Source organism: Dama dama, chromosome 22 (genome assembly GCF_033118175.1).
Source record: "Dama dama isolate Ldn47 chromosome 22, ASM3311817v1, whole genome shotgun sequence".
In the NCBI taxonomy this organism is placed as follows: domain Eukaryota; kingdom Metazoa; phylum Chordata; class Mammalia; order Artiodactyla; family Cervidae; genus Dama; species Dama dama.
Window position 1 is genome coordinate 17,947,512 of NC_083702.1, and position 18,601 is coordinate 17,966,112.

Below are 18,601 nucleotides of genomic sequence, written 5' to 3' on the forward strand. Positions count from 1 at the left end.
TAGATTCACTGCAATCCTTATCAAAATTCCACTGGAAATTATCACAGATACAGAAGAAACAATCCTAAAATTTGCATGGAACCACAAAAGATACTAAATACCAAAGCAATCTTTTTTTTTTCTTTTTTTCCCAATTATTTTTATTAGCTGGAAAATAATTACTTTACAATATTGTAGTGGTTTTGCCATACATTGACATGAATCAGCCATGGATTTACATGTGTTCCCCATCCTGAACCCCCCGCCCACCTCCCTCCCCATCCCATCCCTCTGGGTCATCCCAGTGCACCAACCCCGAGCACTTGTCTCATGCATCCAACCTGGACTGGCTATCTGTTTCACACTTGATAATATGCATGTTTCAATGCTGTTCTCTCAGATCATCCTACCTGAGGTGGATGATACTGGAGCCCATTATACAGAGTGAAGTAAGCCAGAAAAAAAACACCAATACAGTATACTAACGCATATATATGGAATTTAGAAAGATGGTAATGATAATCCTATATACAAAACAGAAAAAGAGACACAGTTGTATAGAACAAAGCAATCTTGAGAAAGAATAACAAAGCTAGAGGTGTCATGCTTCCTGATTTTAAACTATATTACAAAGCTATATTAATCAAAACAGTATGTTCTTGGTATAAAAATGGACACAGAGATCAATGGAACAGAATAGAGAGCCCATAAATAAACCCACATTTCAATGGTCAATTAATTTTTGACAAAGAAGCCAAGAATATACAGTGGCAAAAGGACAGTTTTTTCAGTAAATGGCATGGGGAAAACTGGACAGCCACATGCAAAAAATGAAACTGGACCACTATCTTACACTAGTCACAAATATTAACTCAAAACAGATTAAAGACTTGATCACAAGTCATGAAGCCATAAAATTTCTACAGGAAAAAAACAGAAAGCAAAATCCTTGACACCAGTCTTTGTGATGATTTTTTTGGATTTGACACCAAAAGCAAAGGGAACAAGAGTAAAAACAAGCAGTTGTGATGACATAAGGCTAAAAATCTTCTGCCCAATTAAGGAAACCGTCACCAAAATGAAAAAGCAACCTATGGAATTGGAGAAAATATTTGCATATTATATTTCTGGTAAGGATTCTTATCCAAAATACACAAGGAAGTCATACAACTCAGTTGCAAAAAAAAAAAAAAAAAAAATCTGATTTTTAAAAAATGGGCTGAGAACCTGAATAGACATTTTTTTAAAGAATACATACAACTTGCCAATAGGTACATGAGAACGTGCTCAACAATATTCATCATCAGAAAATAAAAATCAAAAGCATAATGAGATATCACCTCATATCCTCTGGAAAGGCTTTTATCAAAAAGAAGAAATAACAGGCGTCGAGGAGAATATGAAGTGACAGGAAAGCTTTTGCACAGTTAGAGGGGATGTAAGTTGGCGCAGCCCCTATGGAAACAGTATTGAGGTGCATCAAAAATTAAAAATAGAACTGCCATATGATTTGGGATTTTCACTTTGTAGTATTTCTCTGAAGGAAACAAACACGCTAACTTGAAATCCCAGTGTTCACTGCAGCAACATATGTTCAGTTGCTAGGTTGTGTCTGACTCTTTGCAACCCCACGGACTGCAGCATGCCAAGCTCCTCTGTCCTTCACTATCTCCCAAAGTTTGCTCAAATTCATGTCCACTGAACTGGTGATGCTATCTAACTATCTCATCCTCTGTGGCCCCCTTCTTCTTTTGCCTTCAGTATTTCCCAGCATCAGGATCTTTTCCAATGAGTCAGCGCTTCTCATCAGGTGGCCAAAGTATTGGAGCTTCAGCTTCAGCATCAGTCCTTCCAGTGAACAGTCAGGGTTGATTTCCTTTAAGATTGATTGCTTTGATCTACTTGCTGCCCAAATGACTCTCAATTCAATTGTGGCATCCAAGCACCACAATTCAAAAGAATCAACTCTTTGGCATTTAGCTTCTTCTACAACCCAGCTCTCATGGTCAGAGATGACTACTGGAAAAAAATATAGCTTTGACTATATGGACCTTTGTCAGCAAAGTGATGTCTCTGCTTTTTAACACTCTGCCTAGATTTGTCACAGAGGAGCAAGCCTCTTTTAATCTCATGGCTGCAGTCACCGTCGGCAGTGATCTGGGAGTCCAAGAGAAGAAAATCTGTCACTGTTTCTATTTTCTCCCCTTTATTTGCCATGAAGGGCTGATGATCTTAGTTTTCAGAATGTTGAATGTTGAGCTGTAAGCCAGCTTTTTCACTCTCCTCTTCCACCCTCAACAAAAGGCTCTTTAGTTCCTCTTCGTTTTCTGCCATTAGAGTGGTATCATCTGCGGATCTGAGGTTGTTGATATTTCTCACAGCAATCTTGATTCCAGCTTGTGATTCTTCCAGCCAGGCATTTCCTATGATGTTCTCTGCATATAAGTTAAATAAACAGGGTGGCAATATACAGCCTTGATGAACTCTTTTCCCAATTTGGAACCGGTCAGTTGTTTCATGTCCAGTTCCAACTGCTGCTTTTTGACCTGCATACAGGTTTCCCAGGAGGCAGGTAAGGTGCTCTGGTATTCTCATCTCTTTAAAAATTTTCCACAGTTCATTGTGATAAACATGGTCAAAGGCTTTATGTAGTCAATGAAGCAGATGTTTTTCTGGAATTCTCTGGCTTACTCTATGATCCAACAAATGTTGGCAATTTGATCTCTGGTTTCTCTGCCTTTCTAAACCCAGCTTGTACATCTTGGAAGTTCTCAGTTCACTTACTGCTGAAGCCTAGCTTCAAAGACTAAGCATAACCTTGTTAGCATGTGAAATGAGCCCAAACTTGCGGTAGTTTGACCATTGCCCTTCTTTGAGATTGAAATGAAAACTGACCTTCTCCAGTCCTGTGGCCACTAATGAATCTTCCAAATTTGCTGACCTACTGACTGAAGCACTTTAACAGTATTACCTTTTAGTATTTTATAGCAATATATATGAGTCAAACAATGTAACTCTTCACTAATAAATGAATAAAGAAAATGTAATATAGACATATATCTGCCCATAAAAAAGAAGAAAATCTTGCCAGTTTCAGCAACATGGATGGACCTTGAGGGCATTATGCTAAGTGAAACAAATCAGACAGAGAAAGAAAAATTCCATATAATCTCATTTATATGTGTAAACTTAAAACAAAAAGCAAGTTCAGAGATGCTAAGTAGATGGTGACTGCAGAGGTGGGGGATTTGGTGTGGGCAAAGGTAATCAAAAGGTATAAATTTGAATTATAAAATTAATAGGTGAAGAGATATAACATACAGCATGGTGACTATAGTGAATACTGTATTGTCTATTTGAAAAATGGCGAGAAAATACATCTTAAACATTCTCATCAGGTAAGAAAAATATGTAACTATATATATGGATATATATATATGGATATATATATAGATATAACTAGACTTACTGAAGTGATCATTTATCAATACACACAAACATATAAGCATTATGTTGTACACAGCAAAAAATATAATGTTGTATCAATAATATCAATTAAAAATTTTTAATAAAGCAAGTTTGGAACATGTTGATTAAATTTGCTCCATCCAAACTTCATTTTATAATCTCAACTTAAACCCATCACTTAGATTTTAAAATATTAAATCTCACTAATAACATCCTACAGGGTTGGGACAGAAACAGAAAGAGACATAAGTCACCTGCACATGAGATGTAGGCTTCCTCCTTTGGAGAGCATGAACTGAATTTCCATGGGCTGGAAGGACACTGCCAGAGAGAGGTATCAGTTTTCCGACACTGAATTAAATCTACCCACCGGGGTCTAGAACCTTCCCTGAGACCAACAGAGGTGTTGACACTTCCACTGTCCCCACAGCCAAGCTGTCTGCAGATCATGGACACAGTGACACCATTCATGGGGCTGTGGCAGACACTGCCCCAGGTCCCGTTGTAGAAAACTTCCAGCCACCCAGGACACTGCTGGTCCTCGCTCACCATCCGGAGGGCCAGGAACTCTAAGATCGAAATGGAGAAGACAGGACACAGTGAGCCCTGCACTCAGTGCTCCGGGTTTTCCTGTCTCCCCAAAACTGTGAACACTCATCTGTGACCCAGCTGAGGAAGTAAATCCACTAGATGACCAGAGTGAAACTTGTTTCCTTTTTACTTGACTTTGTCCATTTGTGTCTGTCTTTCTAAATATTTCTACCAACCTGATGTGGTGGATAAGAACTGTGAGGAAGACCAACCTGGACACCTGCAGGGAGAGGGAGCTGGCTCCTGCTTCCTGACAAAACATCTAAAGAGTGTATGAAAGGGATGTGATGTGGAAAGTGTGGAGGCAGATAGAATAATGGACCTGTGACTATTTCCTTACTGGCAAAGGGGACGTTACAGATGTGATTAAGGTATGGACCTTGGGATGGTAAGACTAACCTGAAATATGGTGGATTAACCACCTGAGCACAGTCTAATCACATTCTTAGACTCACTATCCTTTAAAGTGGAATCCTTTTCCTCGTTCTGGCTAGAGGGACATGTGAATATGGATAATGGTTAGAGAGGTGGAGCATTGCTGTTCTGATGATGAACAGAAGGGGGTTATGAGTGAAGGAAGGCAGGCAGTTTCCAGAAGCTTGAAAAGACAGGAAACAGATTCATTCCCAGAGGCTCAGAAGTGATGTGGCCCTGCTGAAACATTTATCACAGTCCAGTGGGATCCCTGCTGGACATCTAAGGCACAGAAGTGTAAGGAAATAAATATGTTGTTTTAAACCATTAACAATGTGGCAATTTGTCATAGAACAAACAAAAACTAGCACAGTGGCTTTAAGACTTCTCTACCATATGTGCCAGAAGGGTGAGCCCTGATTTCAAGAAAAACTGTGAGAAAAGGCTCTGCCAGGAAACACTACTGAGAAGAAAGGACCAGAATCTCAGTTGCTGCAGGAGGCAGTGAAAGGACCTTGTCTTCACGTCTGCTGGAAAGACGCGCTCCATGGGGGGAAGCCACCTTCTCAGGTCCTTTCAGCATCTCTCCCTCAGGGCTCAGACCCCCGTTCTTCAGAGCCCCACCCCTCCCCCAGCCTGTGGGCAGTGTGCGGCGCAGACCTGAGCAGATGACCCCCGCGTCCTCCTTGTGTCTGCAGTGGTGCCGCCCCCAGCCTCGGGAAGGGCACCTCCACACGTGGGACTCCTTTCCTGTGCAGTTCAGGTCGTCCAGCCAGATGGGCCCTGATCCTGCCCTGAAGTGAGCAGACCCCGTGGCATTGAGGGCGTCTCCACAGCCCAGCTGCCTGCACACCACGCGGGCATCATCCAGGTCCCAGCCGTCATCACAGATGGTGCCCCAGGAGCCCTGCTCAAGGATCTCCACTCTCCCGGCGCAGGGACCGCCCCCGTCCACCAGGCGGAGCTGTCTGCTGTCTGAGGAGAGAGAAATGGGACAATGGGGCGGTGACCTGGGGAATGAGAAGGGTCTTCTGTCCTGTGGGACCCTCACCTGAGCAGTAGGGGGCGCTCTCCTCTGAGGATGCAGAGCCTGTTGGTTCAGACACAAAGCGGTTGCACCGGGGCAGCACCTGGGTCTGGTTTCCTGAAGAAACAGCGATGATTAGAGGGTTGGGAGGGTTAAAGAACAGGAAAGTCAGTTAAACTAAATAATTTTTAGGAGGGGAGGAGAGTTTGGGGGAAAATGGATGCATGTATATGTATGGCCGAGTCCCTGGCTGTTTACCTGAAATTATAACAACATTGTTAATCGGCTATACCCCATAGAAAGTAAAAAGTTCAAAAGAAAAAAAAATTTTTTTAATAGTGACCTAGTGATGGAGCTGAGATGAAAGCTGTAAGATACCAGTGAAGTTATAATCTTAGTGTTCTCTTTCTCTCTGAAGAGCCCTGGTCCTGACAATGGCACAAGTCCTCTTTTAAGTCAAACTTTGCCCTAAGAATGAGTTAAATAATTTGTTCTATCCTTAAGTCTATCCCTTAAATAGAAGAAGCAAAATAAAATCCTTTCTGAAGGAGTTGTACAATTTTTTATCTACAATGTTTGTGATTTTAAAAATACTTAAATAAAAGACATCTCATGGAAAACCAGGAGGAAAAAGAAACATTAAAAAATTTCCCAGGGTACTTGGCTCCTAAAGTTACCTGACAGAGAATTTATTTTATTTAATTTTATTAATTTTTATTTGAGTATAATCACTTTACAATGTTGTGGTAGCTTCTGCAGTACAGCAAATTTAGTAAGTTATATATATATATATACATATGGGCTTCCTAGGTGACCCAGTGGTAAAGAATCTGCCTGCCAAACAGGAGACTGCGGTTGCATCACTAGGTTGGGAAGAGCCTTTGGAGAAAAAAATGGCAATCCACTCCAGTATTCTTGCCTGAGAAATCCTATGGACAAAGGAGCATGGCAGTCCATGAGGTCACAAAAGAGTCAGGCACAACTCAGTGACTAAACAACAACAACTATATATATATATATATATATATATATATACACATATATATGTGTGTGTGTGTGTATTTATATATATATATATAGCCCCTCTTTCTTGGATTCACTTCCTATTTAGGTCACCATGGATCACTGAGTAGAGTTCCCTGTGCTATAAAATAGGTTATTATTTATCTATTTATGTGTGCGTGCATGTTAAGTCACTTCAGTCGTGTCTGACTCTGTGACACTACGGATTGTGGCCCGTCAGGCCCATGTCTATGGGATTCTCCAGGCAATATATATTTTACACTTAGTATCAATTGTGTAGAGCTTCTGAGTCTGGTGGCTCAGACAGTAAAGAATCCGCCTGCATTGCGGGAGACCTGGCTTTAATCCTTGGGTTGGAATGTCCCCTGAAAAAGGGCATGGCAACCCACAGTAGTTGTAACAATTTACATGCTCATATGTAGGAGGATTCCCTTTCCTGCACATCCTCTCCAGCATTTATTCTTTGTGGATTTTTAAATGATAGACATTCTAACTGGTGTGAAGTATTACCTGACTGTAGTTTTAACTTGCATCTCTCTAATAATTAGAGATGTTGCATTTGTTAGCCATCTGTATGTCTGGAAAAATGTCTATTTAGGTCTTTTTCCCATTTTTTCATTGGACTGTTTGGTTTGTTGATATTGAGCTGTTTGTGTCTTTGAAGATTAACCCCTTGTTAGTTGCTTCATTGGCAAATGTTTTCTCCCATTTTGAGAGTTGTCTTTTTGTTCTGTTTATGGTTTCCTTTGATATGTAAAAGGTTTTAAGTTTAATTAGGTCCTTTTTAAAAATAATTTTTTTTGTTTTTATTTTCCTTAGGAGGTTGATCAAAAAAGATCTTGTTGCAATTTATGTCAAAGAATGTTCTGCCTATGTTTTCCTCTAAGAGTTTTATAGTCCGACAGAGAATTTAAATAGCCATGATTAAACTGCACAAAGAATTAATTAACACGATGTGTATCTTGGCAGAGAAATGATAACAAAAAAAAAAATGAAAATCTACAGCTGAAAAAGTTAACAGCTGAAATTAAGAACAAGAGAATGAGTGTATCAGCACATTTGATCAGCATAAAGTAGAAATAGTAAAATGGAAGATCAGAGGATAAATATTCCTCTCTTTAGAAATGCTTGTCATATGGTAAGTGCCTAGTTAATAATGCTATATAGCAAAATCTCCCCCCAAACTTAGCAGTTGAAGGAATTTATTTTTTAATTTTGCTCATGATTTCCTGGGTCAGTAACTTGGGAAAGACTCAACTTGGCAGTTCTATCTTTGGGGTTTCTCATGTGGTTGCACTTAGATGTCATCTGGGGCTGACATCTCTAAAGCTTTGAGTGAACTGTGGTTTTGTAAGGAAATTCCCAGAAGTATTTTTGTTGTTGTTGGGAGGGAGGGATAAAGGAGCATCATGTCTGCAACCTAATCCAGACAGATTTTACACACTCAGGGAGAAACAGGGCAGGAGAGGGACAAATAAGGAGAGAAAGGGAAAGCTAGAACAAGAGAGAGAGAGAAAAGAAAGAGGGATGAAAGCAAAATACTAATCTAACATTTGGGGAATCCAGGTCAAGTTCAGAGAGAATTCATTCCTAGAAAACCTTCACTGAAGGAAATACTAATAACATCAAACCCATAAAATGCCTAGGAGAAAACCTAGTTAAACATGTGCAAAACATCTGAGAGAAATTCAAGACCTAACTGAATGAAGGGATATATTTTGTCAGTGAATTGGGAAACTCAATGTTGTCAAAGTCAGTCATTCTCAAATTTCTATACAGATTAAATCTAACCTCAATCAAATTCCCTTGTGTGTGTGTGTGTCTGAAACATGACAAGCTGATTCAAACTTTATGTTGCTATTGTTCAGTCACTCAATCGTGTCTGACTCTTTGTGACCCCAAGGACTGCAGCACACCAGGCTTCCCTGTCCATCATCAACTCCCAGAGCTTGCTCAAACTCATGTCCTTTGAGTCAGTGATGCCATCCAACTGTCTCATCCTCTGTCATCCCCTTCTCCTCCTGCCTTTAGTCTTTCCTAGCATCAGGGTCTTTTCTAGTGAGTCAACTCTTTGCATCAGGTGGCCAAAGTACTGGAGCTTCAAAAATGTATACAAAATACAAAAACCAAGAATGACCAAAGCAGTAGGCAAGAAAAGCAACAACATAACTTCTTTAAATTAAAGTTACCCAGACTTACTATGTGTGCTTAGTCAGTCAGTCGTGTCCAACTCTTTGTGACCCAATAGAGTATAGCCTGCCAGGCTCCTCTGTCCATGGGGATTCTCCAGGCAAGAATACTGGAGTGGGCATTATCAGAGAAATGCAAATCAAAACCACAATGAGGTACCATTACACGCCAGTCTGGATGGCTGCCATCCAAATGTCTACAAGCAATAAATGCTGGAGAGGGTGTGGAGAAAAGGGAACCCTCTTACACTGTTGGTGGGAATGCAAACTAGTACTGCCACTATGGAGAACAGTGTGGAGATTTCTTAAAAAACTGGAAATAGAACTGCCATATGACCCAGCAATCCCACTTCTGGGCATACACACTGAGGAAACCAGATCTGAAAGAGACAGGAGAACTCCTATGTTCATTGCAGCACTGTTTATAATTGCCAGGACATGGAAGCAACCTAGATGCCCATCAGCAGAAGAATGGATAAGGAAGCTGTGGTACATATACACCATTGAATATTACACAGCCATTAAAAAGAATTCATTTGAATCAGTTCTAATGAGATGGATGAAACTGGAGCCCATTATACAGAGTGAAGTAAGCCAGAAAGATAAAGACCAATACAGTATACTAATCCATATATATGGAATTTAGAAAGATGGTAATGATAACCCTATATGCAAAACAGAAAAAGAGACACATATGTACAGAACAGACTTTTGGACTCTGTGGGAGAAGGCGAGGGTGGGATGTTTCGAGAGAACAGCATTGAAACATGTATATTATCAAGGGTGAGACAGATCACCAGCCCAGGTTGGATGTATGAGACAAGTGCTCAGAGCTGGTGCACTGGGAAGACCCAGAGGGATCGGGTGGAGTGGGAGGTGGGAGGGGGGATTGGGATGGGGAATACATGTAAATCCATGGCTGATTCATGTCAATGTATGGCAAACACCACTACAATATTGTAATTAGCCTCCAACTAATAAAAATAAGTGGGAAAAAAAAAGAATACTGGAGTGGGTTGCCAGGCCCTTCTCCAGGGGATCTTCCCAACCTAGGGATCAAACCCAGGTCTCCCACCTTGCAGGCAGATTCTTTACTGTCTGAGCCACCAGGGAAGGTTTAAGACTTACTGTAAAGTTACAATAATTAAGAAAATGCGGTGCAGGTGCAAGGAGAGACAAAGAATACAGTGGAACAGAATAGAGAGTCTAAAAAATGTATTCAGACATATGTGCCCTTTTTCTTATCACAAAGGTGACACTGCAATGGGGAATAGTCTTCTCAGAAAAAGATTTTGAGTGAACTGGATACCCATATGAAAACATGACACTTGCCCCTTATCCTACAGAGATGTCAATCCTAGAAGCAAAATACAATTATATGCAAAAAAAAAAAAAAATACAATTACACTTCTGTGAGATACTCTCAGAGAACATTTTTGTGATTTTGGACTAGACAAAGGATATAAGGAACTCTGTGGATTAGAATAATGGACTGGTTCAAAACTGAGACAGAAGTACATCAAAGCTGTATATTGTCACTTTGCTTATTTAACTTATATGCAGAGTACCTCATGCAAAATGCTGGGCTGGATGAAGCATAAACTGGAGTCAAGATTGCTGGGAGAAATATCAATAACCTCAGATATGCAGATGACACCACCTTTATGGCAGAAAGTGAAGAGAAATTAAAGAGCCTCTTGATGAAAGTGAAAGAGGAGAGTGAAAATGTTGACTTAAAACTCAACATTCAAAAAACTAATATCATGGCATCTGGTCCCATCACTTCATGGCAAAAAGATGGGGAAACAGGGACAGACTTTATTTTCCTGGGCTCCAAAATCACTGCAGATTATGACTGCAGCCATGAAATTAAAAGATGCTTGCTGCTTGGAAGAAAAGCTGTGACCAACCTAGACAATATATTGAAAACAGAGACATTACTGACCAAGCCCATCTAGTCAAACCTATGATTTTTCCAGTAATCACATATGGATGTGAGAGTTGGACCAGAAGGAAAGCTGAATGCTGAAGAACTGATGCTTTTGAACTGTGGTGTTGGAGAAGACTCTTGACAGTCCCTTGGATGGCAAGGAGGACCAACCAGTCAATCCTAAAGGAAATCAGTCCTGAATATTCATTGGAAGGACTGATGTTGAAGCTGAAGCTCCAATACTTTGGCCACATGGTGGGAAGGACTGACTCATTGGAAAAGACCCTGAAGCTGAGAAACACTGAAGGAAGGAGGAGAAGGAGACGACAGAGAATCAGATGACTGGATGGTTTCCCCAACTCAACAGATATGAGCTTGAGCAAGCTCCAGGAGATGGTGAAGGACAGGGAAGCTTGGCGTGCTGCAGTCCATGGGGTTGCAAAGAGTCGGACATGACTGAGCGACTGCACTGAACTGACTGACTGAAGGAGCACTACATGTACAGAGAAAAAGTCGATAAGTCAAACCTATGATGCGTAACTTGGCTCATTGAAGTACAGCATGCCATTAAGAAAATAAAAATATAAGACAGAATTAAACACACAAAAATCATAATAAATATTTCTTCCAAAAGTCATCATCATGGTAATTTGCACCATTGTATTTGTAAGGTCAAGAACTGGAAATAAACTCAAACCTCTGCCATTAGTTGAATGGTTCAATGCATGGTCATGTGATCATTCAAAGGAATACTCTATCATAATAAAAATGAATACAATGTTGCCATAAACAACATCATGAGTGAATCTCAAACACAGTTTGGAGTCAAAGAAATTAGACACAAAAGAAAACAGATGTATGGTTCTACATAAAGTTCAAAACCTGAGAAAATACTCTATGGAAGTACAAGTCTTAGGTAAGCAGTCCTCCCTGGAGAGGAGGAGGACACAGCTATTGGGAGGCAATAGTGATTCTATGGTGCTATGAATGTTCTCTTTGTAGATCTAGGTTGGGGAACATGACCTAGGTATACACTTATTGTTTGTATTTGTTCTCTATTATTATCCTTAAATAATAATCTTTCATAAAAAATATTATTCATCTAGGCGTTTCTTTCCCTGACATAGCACTCCTTAGCATTTCTTAGCACTTCTTTCCCCTGAAAAAATGAGTGAACAATGAGAATGTTATGGAGCAGGACCTAACGGAGCCTTCTCAGGACAGCCCACCCTCATGTCCTCCACCTGCCTGTTTGTAGAAAAACCTAGCTAAAGAATAAATTTAATCACAGAAATGAAAAAAATTCAGAAACAAAAGAAAACAGTCAAATAGGACAAAATAATAATAGTTTAGCCCTAAACAAACTCAAGGACCTTTAGTTCCTTCTCATGGGCTATAGATAACACTCTGAGCCATATCTTTTGAGCTATTTTGAAGATACTGAAATCCCAAACAGGTGGCAGCAAAAAAAATTACATGATGACCAGACTAGTGGGTTGCCATTTCCTTCTCCAGGGGATCTTCCCAACCCAAGGATCAAACCCAAGACTCTTGCATTGCAGGCCGATTGTTCACCATCTGAGCCAACAGGGAAACCCATAATCTTCATCTTACACAATTCCAAGAATCGGCCTCAAGGAAATGGGAACACAAGGACACTAGAACTGATGATTAATTGTAATTCAAACAATAAAGGTGACACTGATCAGACCTATTTCAAGATGATTCTCGAAGCAAGCTGTGCTATTCTGCAGGTAACCTGTCCCCTGCCTCCACCTGTGCACTCCAGAAATTCCCATTTAAAAACTCTCGTGCCTGATCAGCAAGGAGGAGCTGGTTCTCTGTTACATTAGTCCTCTGTCTCCCCAGAACTGCTGGTTTCCTCAATAAAGCTGTCTTAATTTTACCACACACTCGTCTCTCAGTGTTGGATTCTTGAGTAATGAGCAGCTGAAACCTGAGTTCAGTAACAAGACTAAATTTTTCACTACGGAATATCTTTCTTTTTAAGCCTGTTTTCCCTTACTCTCTGCTTTGGGGACATTTCACCCCAGGAGCATCCTAAGTACAGTAGCCCTTCGCTTTCTTACCTGAGCAGATCACAGAGGCCGTGTTGCCATGGGAACAGCCAGGAACACCCAGGGCAGTCACAGGGCATTGCCACAGGAAGGACTCAGCCCCTGAGCAGTGAAATCGGGCTTTCCAGAGCCGATCACTTCCTTCTGCTCCGTTTGGGGTGGAGATGGCAACGCCACAGCCGAGGTGACGACAGACAACATTGGCATTGGCCAGACTCCAGTGGGAGGCACAGAGAGCTCTCCATTGTCCAGAAATATTCATCTCCACCTGCCCCTCACACTGAGAGGTGCCATTTTTCATGAGACGGACTTCTGTGTACACTGACAGAAAAAGAGGATTTCAGCAAAATCTGATTTCTTGTTTAGCTTGCACTGAGTGTACATAGAGGATAAGTCCTGACGTGCATCTCACCTGAACAGACAACCTGAGCAGCTCCACTGTGGTGACACGTTCCCCCTGGACAGGGCACTCTGGGGCAGAACCAGAGCTTAGGCTCCTCCCCCTCACACCTGAACTCTTCAGCCCAGACCCAGCCTTCTGACTCTCTGAAGGGCACATGTCCCAGCACAGACACAGCCTTGCCACACCCCAGCTCTGCACAGATGACCTGGGCAGTGGGGAGTGTGAAGTTCCCATCAGACACTGGGGTCCAGGCTTCTCCAGAATGCACTTCTACTCGCCCTGAGCAGGGTCCATCCCCTCCAGCCAGATGCACAAATCCTAAGACAAACAAAGAACAACAAACCCAGTGAGTGTTCATGAACCTGGCTTGACAATTGGAAACAACATCTCACAGGCAATGGTGGGAAAGCTTTACTTTCCAACAGTGAAATAAGAGGGGATAAGAAGAATTTGACTGTCATTGTCAGATTGCATTTTCATGAGCAAGTTTCTGAAGAGGTATCCAGAAGGACTGCAGGGTCAGTTTGGAATGGCTGAATCCTGAGAATATATATTTTGGTTAGGAATGTTAATTCTTATCTGGGGGTCTGGAAACTACAAGACCCAAAGACACTGCACAGTGATAGACATTCAAACGTGGGTACAGAGCTGAACTGAAAGTGAAAAAGGTCCATGGGATTCAAGAGGTTAGAGGCCTAAGAGCCAGAGAGGTTTAGAAGGTCATCCTGAGATTTCTGGGCTAGAATTCTGGCCAGTTTTCTCTGAGCCAATATTCAAGTCACTGAGGATGGGAACATCATGTGGGCTGGATCTGAGTGCAGGCATTAGGTCACAATTAGGTAACCTAATTGAGAAAGAAGTTGTTCACAGGTAACTTTGGAAATGACAAAAGCTCAGAGAGTCATAGGAGAGGCAGGGAATGATCCTAGCCATCTTTCTTAAAACCTAAGGTTTATGAACACACCTGAGAGAAAGTGAAGTCGCAGTGGGATTATGCAAGACAACTGAGTTAGTTGATTACTTCATCCTAGACATGAGATTCTTAGCAAATGTGAAGGAGTGATGATAATTTAATGTATTCTAACCCTATCTATATACTGAGTGCATATTCCTTTCCTATTTGGATTTCTGAGATAAGAAGCCAGCAAGCTACGAAAAAGGAGAGTGAGAGGAAGAGAGCAGAGAGCAAGCAAGCCATATATATTTTAGAGAACTCTAAATTGCAAAAGACTCAATAGGGACGTAACATAGATTTGGAAACCAAACACTTGTTCAACGAGATTTTAGCACCTTTTATCCCCTGTGCTTCTCCCATTTACCACCTAACACTGCTACACTTTCCCAATTCCCCCAGTGCAGAAAAGAAGAAATGATCTTAAGAGCTACAAATAGATGGAAAGGACACTCCAAAAGGGAAGAACTTCTGTAGGGAGTGAGGTGGGGTGAGTGGTATGTTAAACAAGGAGTGGATGGAGTATGAGAGAGAGACCAAAGAAAAGACTCATGATCATGATTTCATCCTTCATGGACCATATTTGGACAGAAAAAAAGTAATCCAATGGGAAAAAAAATCCCTGCAATCATAAAGAACAATTTTTAAAAAATATTGTAAAGTAATTAGCCTCCAACTAATAAAAATTTAAAAAATTAAAAAATTAAATTAAAAAAATAAAAAAATAATTTGCCTAGTTTCTGAGTGTGCTCACAATTATTTACGTACATGGTGGAATTTGTCCTGGTAAAGGACTCTGATTGCATAAGTATGTGAACTTTGAAGCCTCAGAAAGAATGATGTAAAAGAATAAAAATCTACTACAGAGAGCAAGAGAGAACAGAAAAGACACCACAGAAATTAAAGAATTGAAGGATTAGCTTGACCACTGATATAGGAATGAATGATGAGAGTGAGGATGATCTGCTTACTTTTTATTATTTATCCATTTCCATCTTCCCAGAGAGGTCCAGATTAGGACCCCTAGTTTCCTCTGGCTGGGAATTTGGTCACAGGCTACACATTCTAATTAAAGCATTTTTATTTAACTGGTTGTTTTTGTTGCTCAGTCACTCAGTTGTGTTCAACTCTTTGTGACCCTACGGCCTGCAGCACACCAGGCTTGCCTGTCCTTCACTATCTCCCTGAGTTTACTCAAACTCATGTCCATTGAGTCAGTGATGCCATCCAACCATCTCATCCTCTGTCGTCCCCTTCTCCTCAGGTCTTCAATCTTTCCCAGCCTCAGGGTCTTTTCCAATGAGTCATTTCTTCTTATCATGTGGCCAAAGTATTGGAGCTTCAGCTTCAGCATACATCCTTCCAATGAGTTATTCAGGGTTGAGATTTGCTTTAGGATTGACTGATTTGATCTCCTTGCTGTCCAAGGGACTCTCCAGAGTCTTCTCCAGTACCACAGTTCAAAAGCATCAATTCTTCAGTGCTCAGCCTTCTTTATGATCCAGCTCTCACTTCTATACATAACTACTGGGAAAAAACATAGCTTTGACTATATGGACATTTGGCACAAAGTAATGTCTCTGCTTTTTAATATGCTGTCTAGGTTTGTCATAGCTTTTCTTCCAAGGAGCAAGCGTCTTTTAATTTCATGACTGCAGTCACAGTCTGCAGTGTTTTTGGAGCCCAAGGAAATAAAGTCTGTTGCTGTTTCCAAAGTTTCCCCATCTCTTTGCCATGAAGTGATGGGACTGGATGCAGTGATGTTAGATTTTTGAATGTGGACTTTCAAGCCAGCTTTTTCACTCTTCTCTTTCACTTTCATCAAGAGGCTCTCCTCTGTTCCTCTTTACTTTCTGCCTTTAGGGTGGTGTCACCTGCATATCTGAAGTTATTGATATTCTTATTTTAATTCTATGAGATTAAAAATTTAGAAAGAACAAGAAAAAAGTATTTCTTGTAATCTGTTTTATATACTCTGACACATGTGAAATATTCAAATATATGCTGAATAATCAATAAAGTCTTATACATATCAAGATAGAGACTTCTGAGATATAGTATATCTTTTTTATTTTCTACTTGATTTTAAAATTTATATGGAAGAATATGTGCATGAAAATTCCAAGAAAATTATTAAATAGAAGGCCAATGTGAGTAAATATATTAAATATAGTAAAGACATATCCTTGTCTGGTCTCTTGCTGTGTAGGACACATCCTGTGTCCTTAGGCACACATAGCATCCTCCATACCACACCTGGCCCCTCAGTGCTGCTCAGAGAACCTCACAGTTACCTTCATCAGCTCCCATTGCCATTCTCTTTCCTCCCAGCTACTATAAAAAATTTTCCAACTTCTTCAAAAATTATATGTGTCCACTAACTCCAAATAAGCCCCCAAACACAAGTCTCTTATATCATTGAAGTCATCAAATATGAACTATATAATCTCTTAACATAAAACACAGAAATTCAAGTTTTATTACCTCCACCTTTGACTTGTCAGTGCATGGCTAAGTGTTCCTCCAAACTTTGCATTTATACAGATATTTTAAAGGAAAAATTGGAGAGACTTTTCTAGTAACAATGGAAGAATATGTGACTCAGAGCATTTCATCAACAATTCTCTACCATCAAAGAACTATGAACATTTATGTCTAAATTTGCAAAGGAAATTTGAAATCTGGCAAAAATCCATAAGAATCTCTGATCTGTTAAATGATAACCCCTGTAGGGGTACCCTCTATATATGTAAATGATGTCCTCCTATAGTTGGAGTAGCCTCCACTCATACTAACCTAGTGCAAAATAATGTCTCACACTTTTTGTATAGAAACAACTCCACCCAGGAAAGTACATCCTCATTTTTGTCCCTCCCTCTCATAGCCTTCCTGTGCAAAGGGAGTGTGTATGTGGCTGTTAGCAAATGTTTCACTCTTAAAAAACATGAATTATGAAAAAAAAAATCATGAGGATTTATTTTAACTGGGAGAATAAATAAAGCTATTTTAGTGTCAGGTAAGACCACTGGAGAAGTAAAGAATAGCAGAGACTTGTAAGAGGAAAGCATATGAAGCTCCTAGCTCATAGCTACAGTGCACTCAGGGAGGATGGGTAGTTGTCTCAGTCCACTCTAGCCCACACGTCCCCTATTGTCCCTCTGATCAGACACCAGCTTTCTTGGAACTTTCCATTCTCCCAGCTGATGGGCAATGAACTGACCATACCTGAACAGATGACTCCTGCATCCTTGCTATGATCGCAGTAGTGCTTCCCCCAGCCTTTGGAAGGGCACCTCCATACATGGGACTCCTTTCCTGTGCACTTCACGTTGTCCAGCCAAATGGGTCCTGATCCCGCCCCAAAGTAAGAAGAGACAGGGGCATCGAGGGCTTCTCCACAGCCCAGCTGTCTGCACACCACGCGGGCATCTTCCAGGTCCCAGCCACCATCACAGATGGTGCCCCAGGAGCCCTGGTCAAGGATCTCCACTCTCCCGGCACAAGGACCGCCCCCGTCCACCAGGCGGAGCTGTCTGCTACCTGAGGAGAGAGAAATGGGACACACAGGGCGTTAACTTGGAGAATGAGAAGGTTCTTCTGTCCTGTGGGACCCTCACCTGAGCAGTAGGAGGCGCTCTCCTCTGAGGCTGCAGACCCTGCTGGTTCTGATATGGAGTCTTTGCACTGGTGCAGAAGGCAATGGCAACCCACTCCAGTACTCCTGCCTGGACAATCCCATGGACGGAGGGGCCTGGTAGGCTGCAGTCCATGGGGTCGCTAAGAGTCGGACACGACGGAAGCGACTTAACAGCAGCAGCAGCATTGCACTGGGGCAGCAGCTGGGTCTGGTTTCTTACATCAGCAGCAGGAGAATTAATAAGGTTGAAAAGTACGAGGGAAAAACCAAACAGGAAATAGTAAGCTGAAAACACAGTAGGGAGTACTCTGAGACAGAAGGTGTTACAAGGGCATATCAGAGGTAACATTCTCATCTGTAAAGTTCTGCAGAGCATCTGAGAAGGATTGACAGGAAACGTTGGTCTCTATTCCCGCATCACTTAAGTGAGTTCAGGGTCACATGAATGAACCGGCAGCTGGATGGATTCCTTACAAATCACACACATTTTGATGCCCTTGACCTGAGAGTTAAAGGGGTTAATTAAAGGAAGTGGCTTCATCAGAAGCTTCAGGTAGCAGTCATGAATCCTCTATCATTAGAATCCTTCTCCTTGGTACAGTCATTCAGAACTGAAAAACAAATGGATTCTGTGATGTTTTGGTTTACCCCAGAATATTTCATTTATAGTTCTAAGCTTCAGACTTCAGATCTGGATACTTAGTTGCAAAAAAATGTGATCTCTTTGAGTAGATTGAACAACTTTGCATTAGAGATGATGTCAGGTAACAGTGACACTGGCCGGATTCCACTGGGAATCAGAGAATGTTGCTTCCTCTCCCAAAAAAACACAATCCTTCCTTGGACTTTGTGTCAAGAATCTCTGTTCTTCAAATTTTGGAGTTGTGTGATCTTGAGGGGGAAATATTGT

General features: G+C 41.1%; 1 protein-coding gene across 1 annotated transcript in view; it reads right to left on the reverse strand.

The window, feature by feature from the left end:
• Nucleotides 1-18,601, reverse strand: part of LOC133043052 (uncharacterized) — a 187,832-nt gene that overhangs the window by 142,185 nt on the left and 27,046 nt on the right. The window contains exons 8-13 of the mRNA XM_061123942.1: nt 17,280-17,590; nt 13,112-13,420; nt 12,712-13,020; nt 5,504-5,596; nt 5,113-5,427; nt 3,702-4,016 (exon numbers count right to left, since the gene is read on the reverse strand). Coding sequence (XP_060979925.1) covers nt 3,702-4,016; nt 5,113-5,427; nt 5,504-5,596; nt 12,712-13,020; nt 13,112-13,420; nt 17,280-17,590 — 1,652 coding nt within the window. The remainder of the gene's footprint in view (nt 1-3,701; nt 4,017-5,112; nt 5,428-5,503; nt 5,597-12,711; nt 13,021-13,111; nt 13,421-17,279; nt 17,591-18,601) is intronic.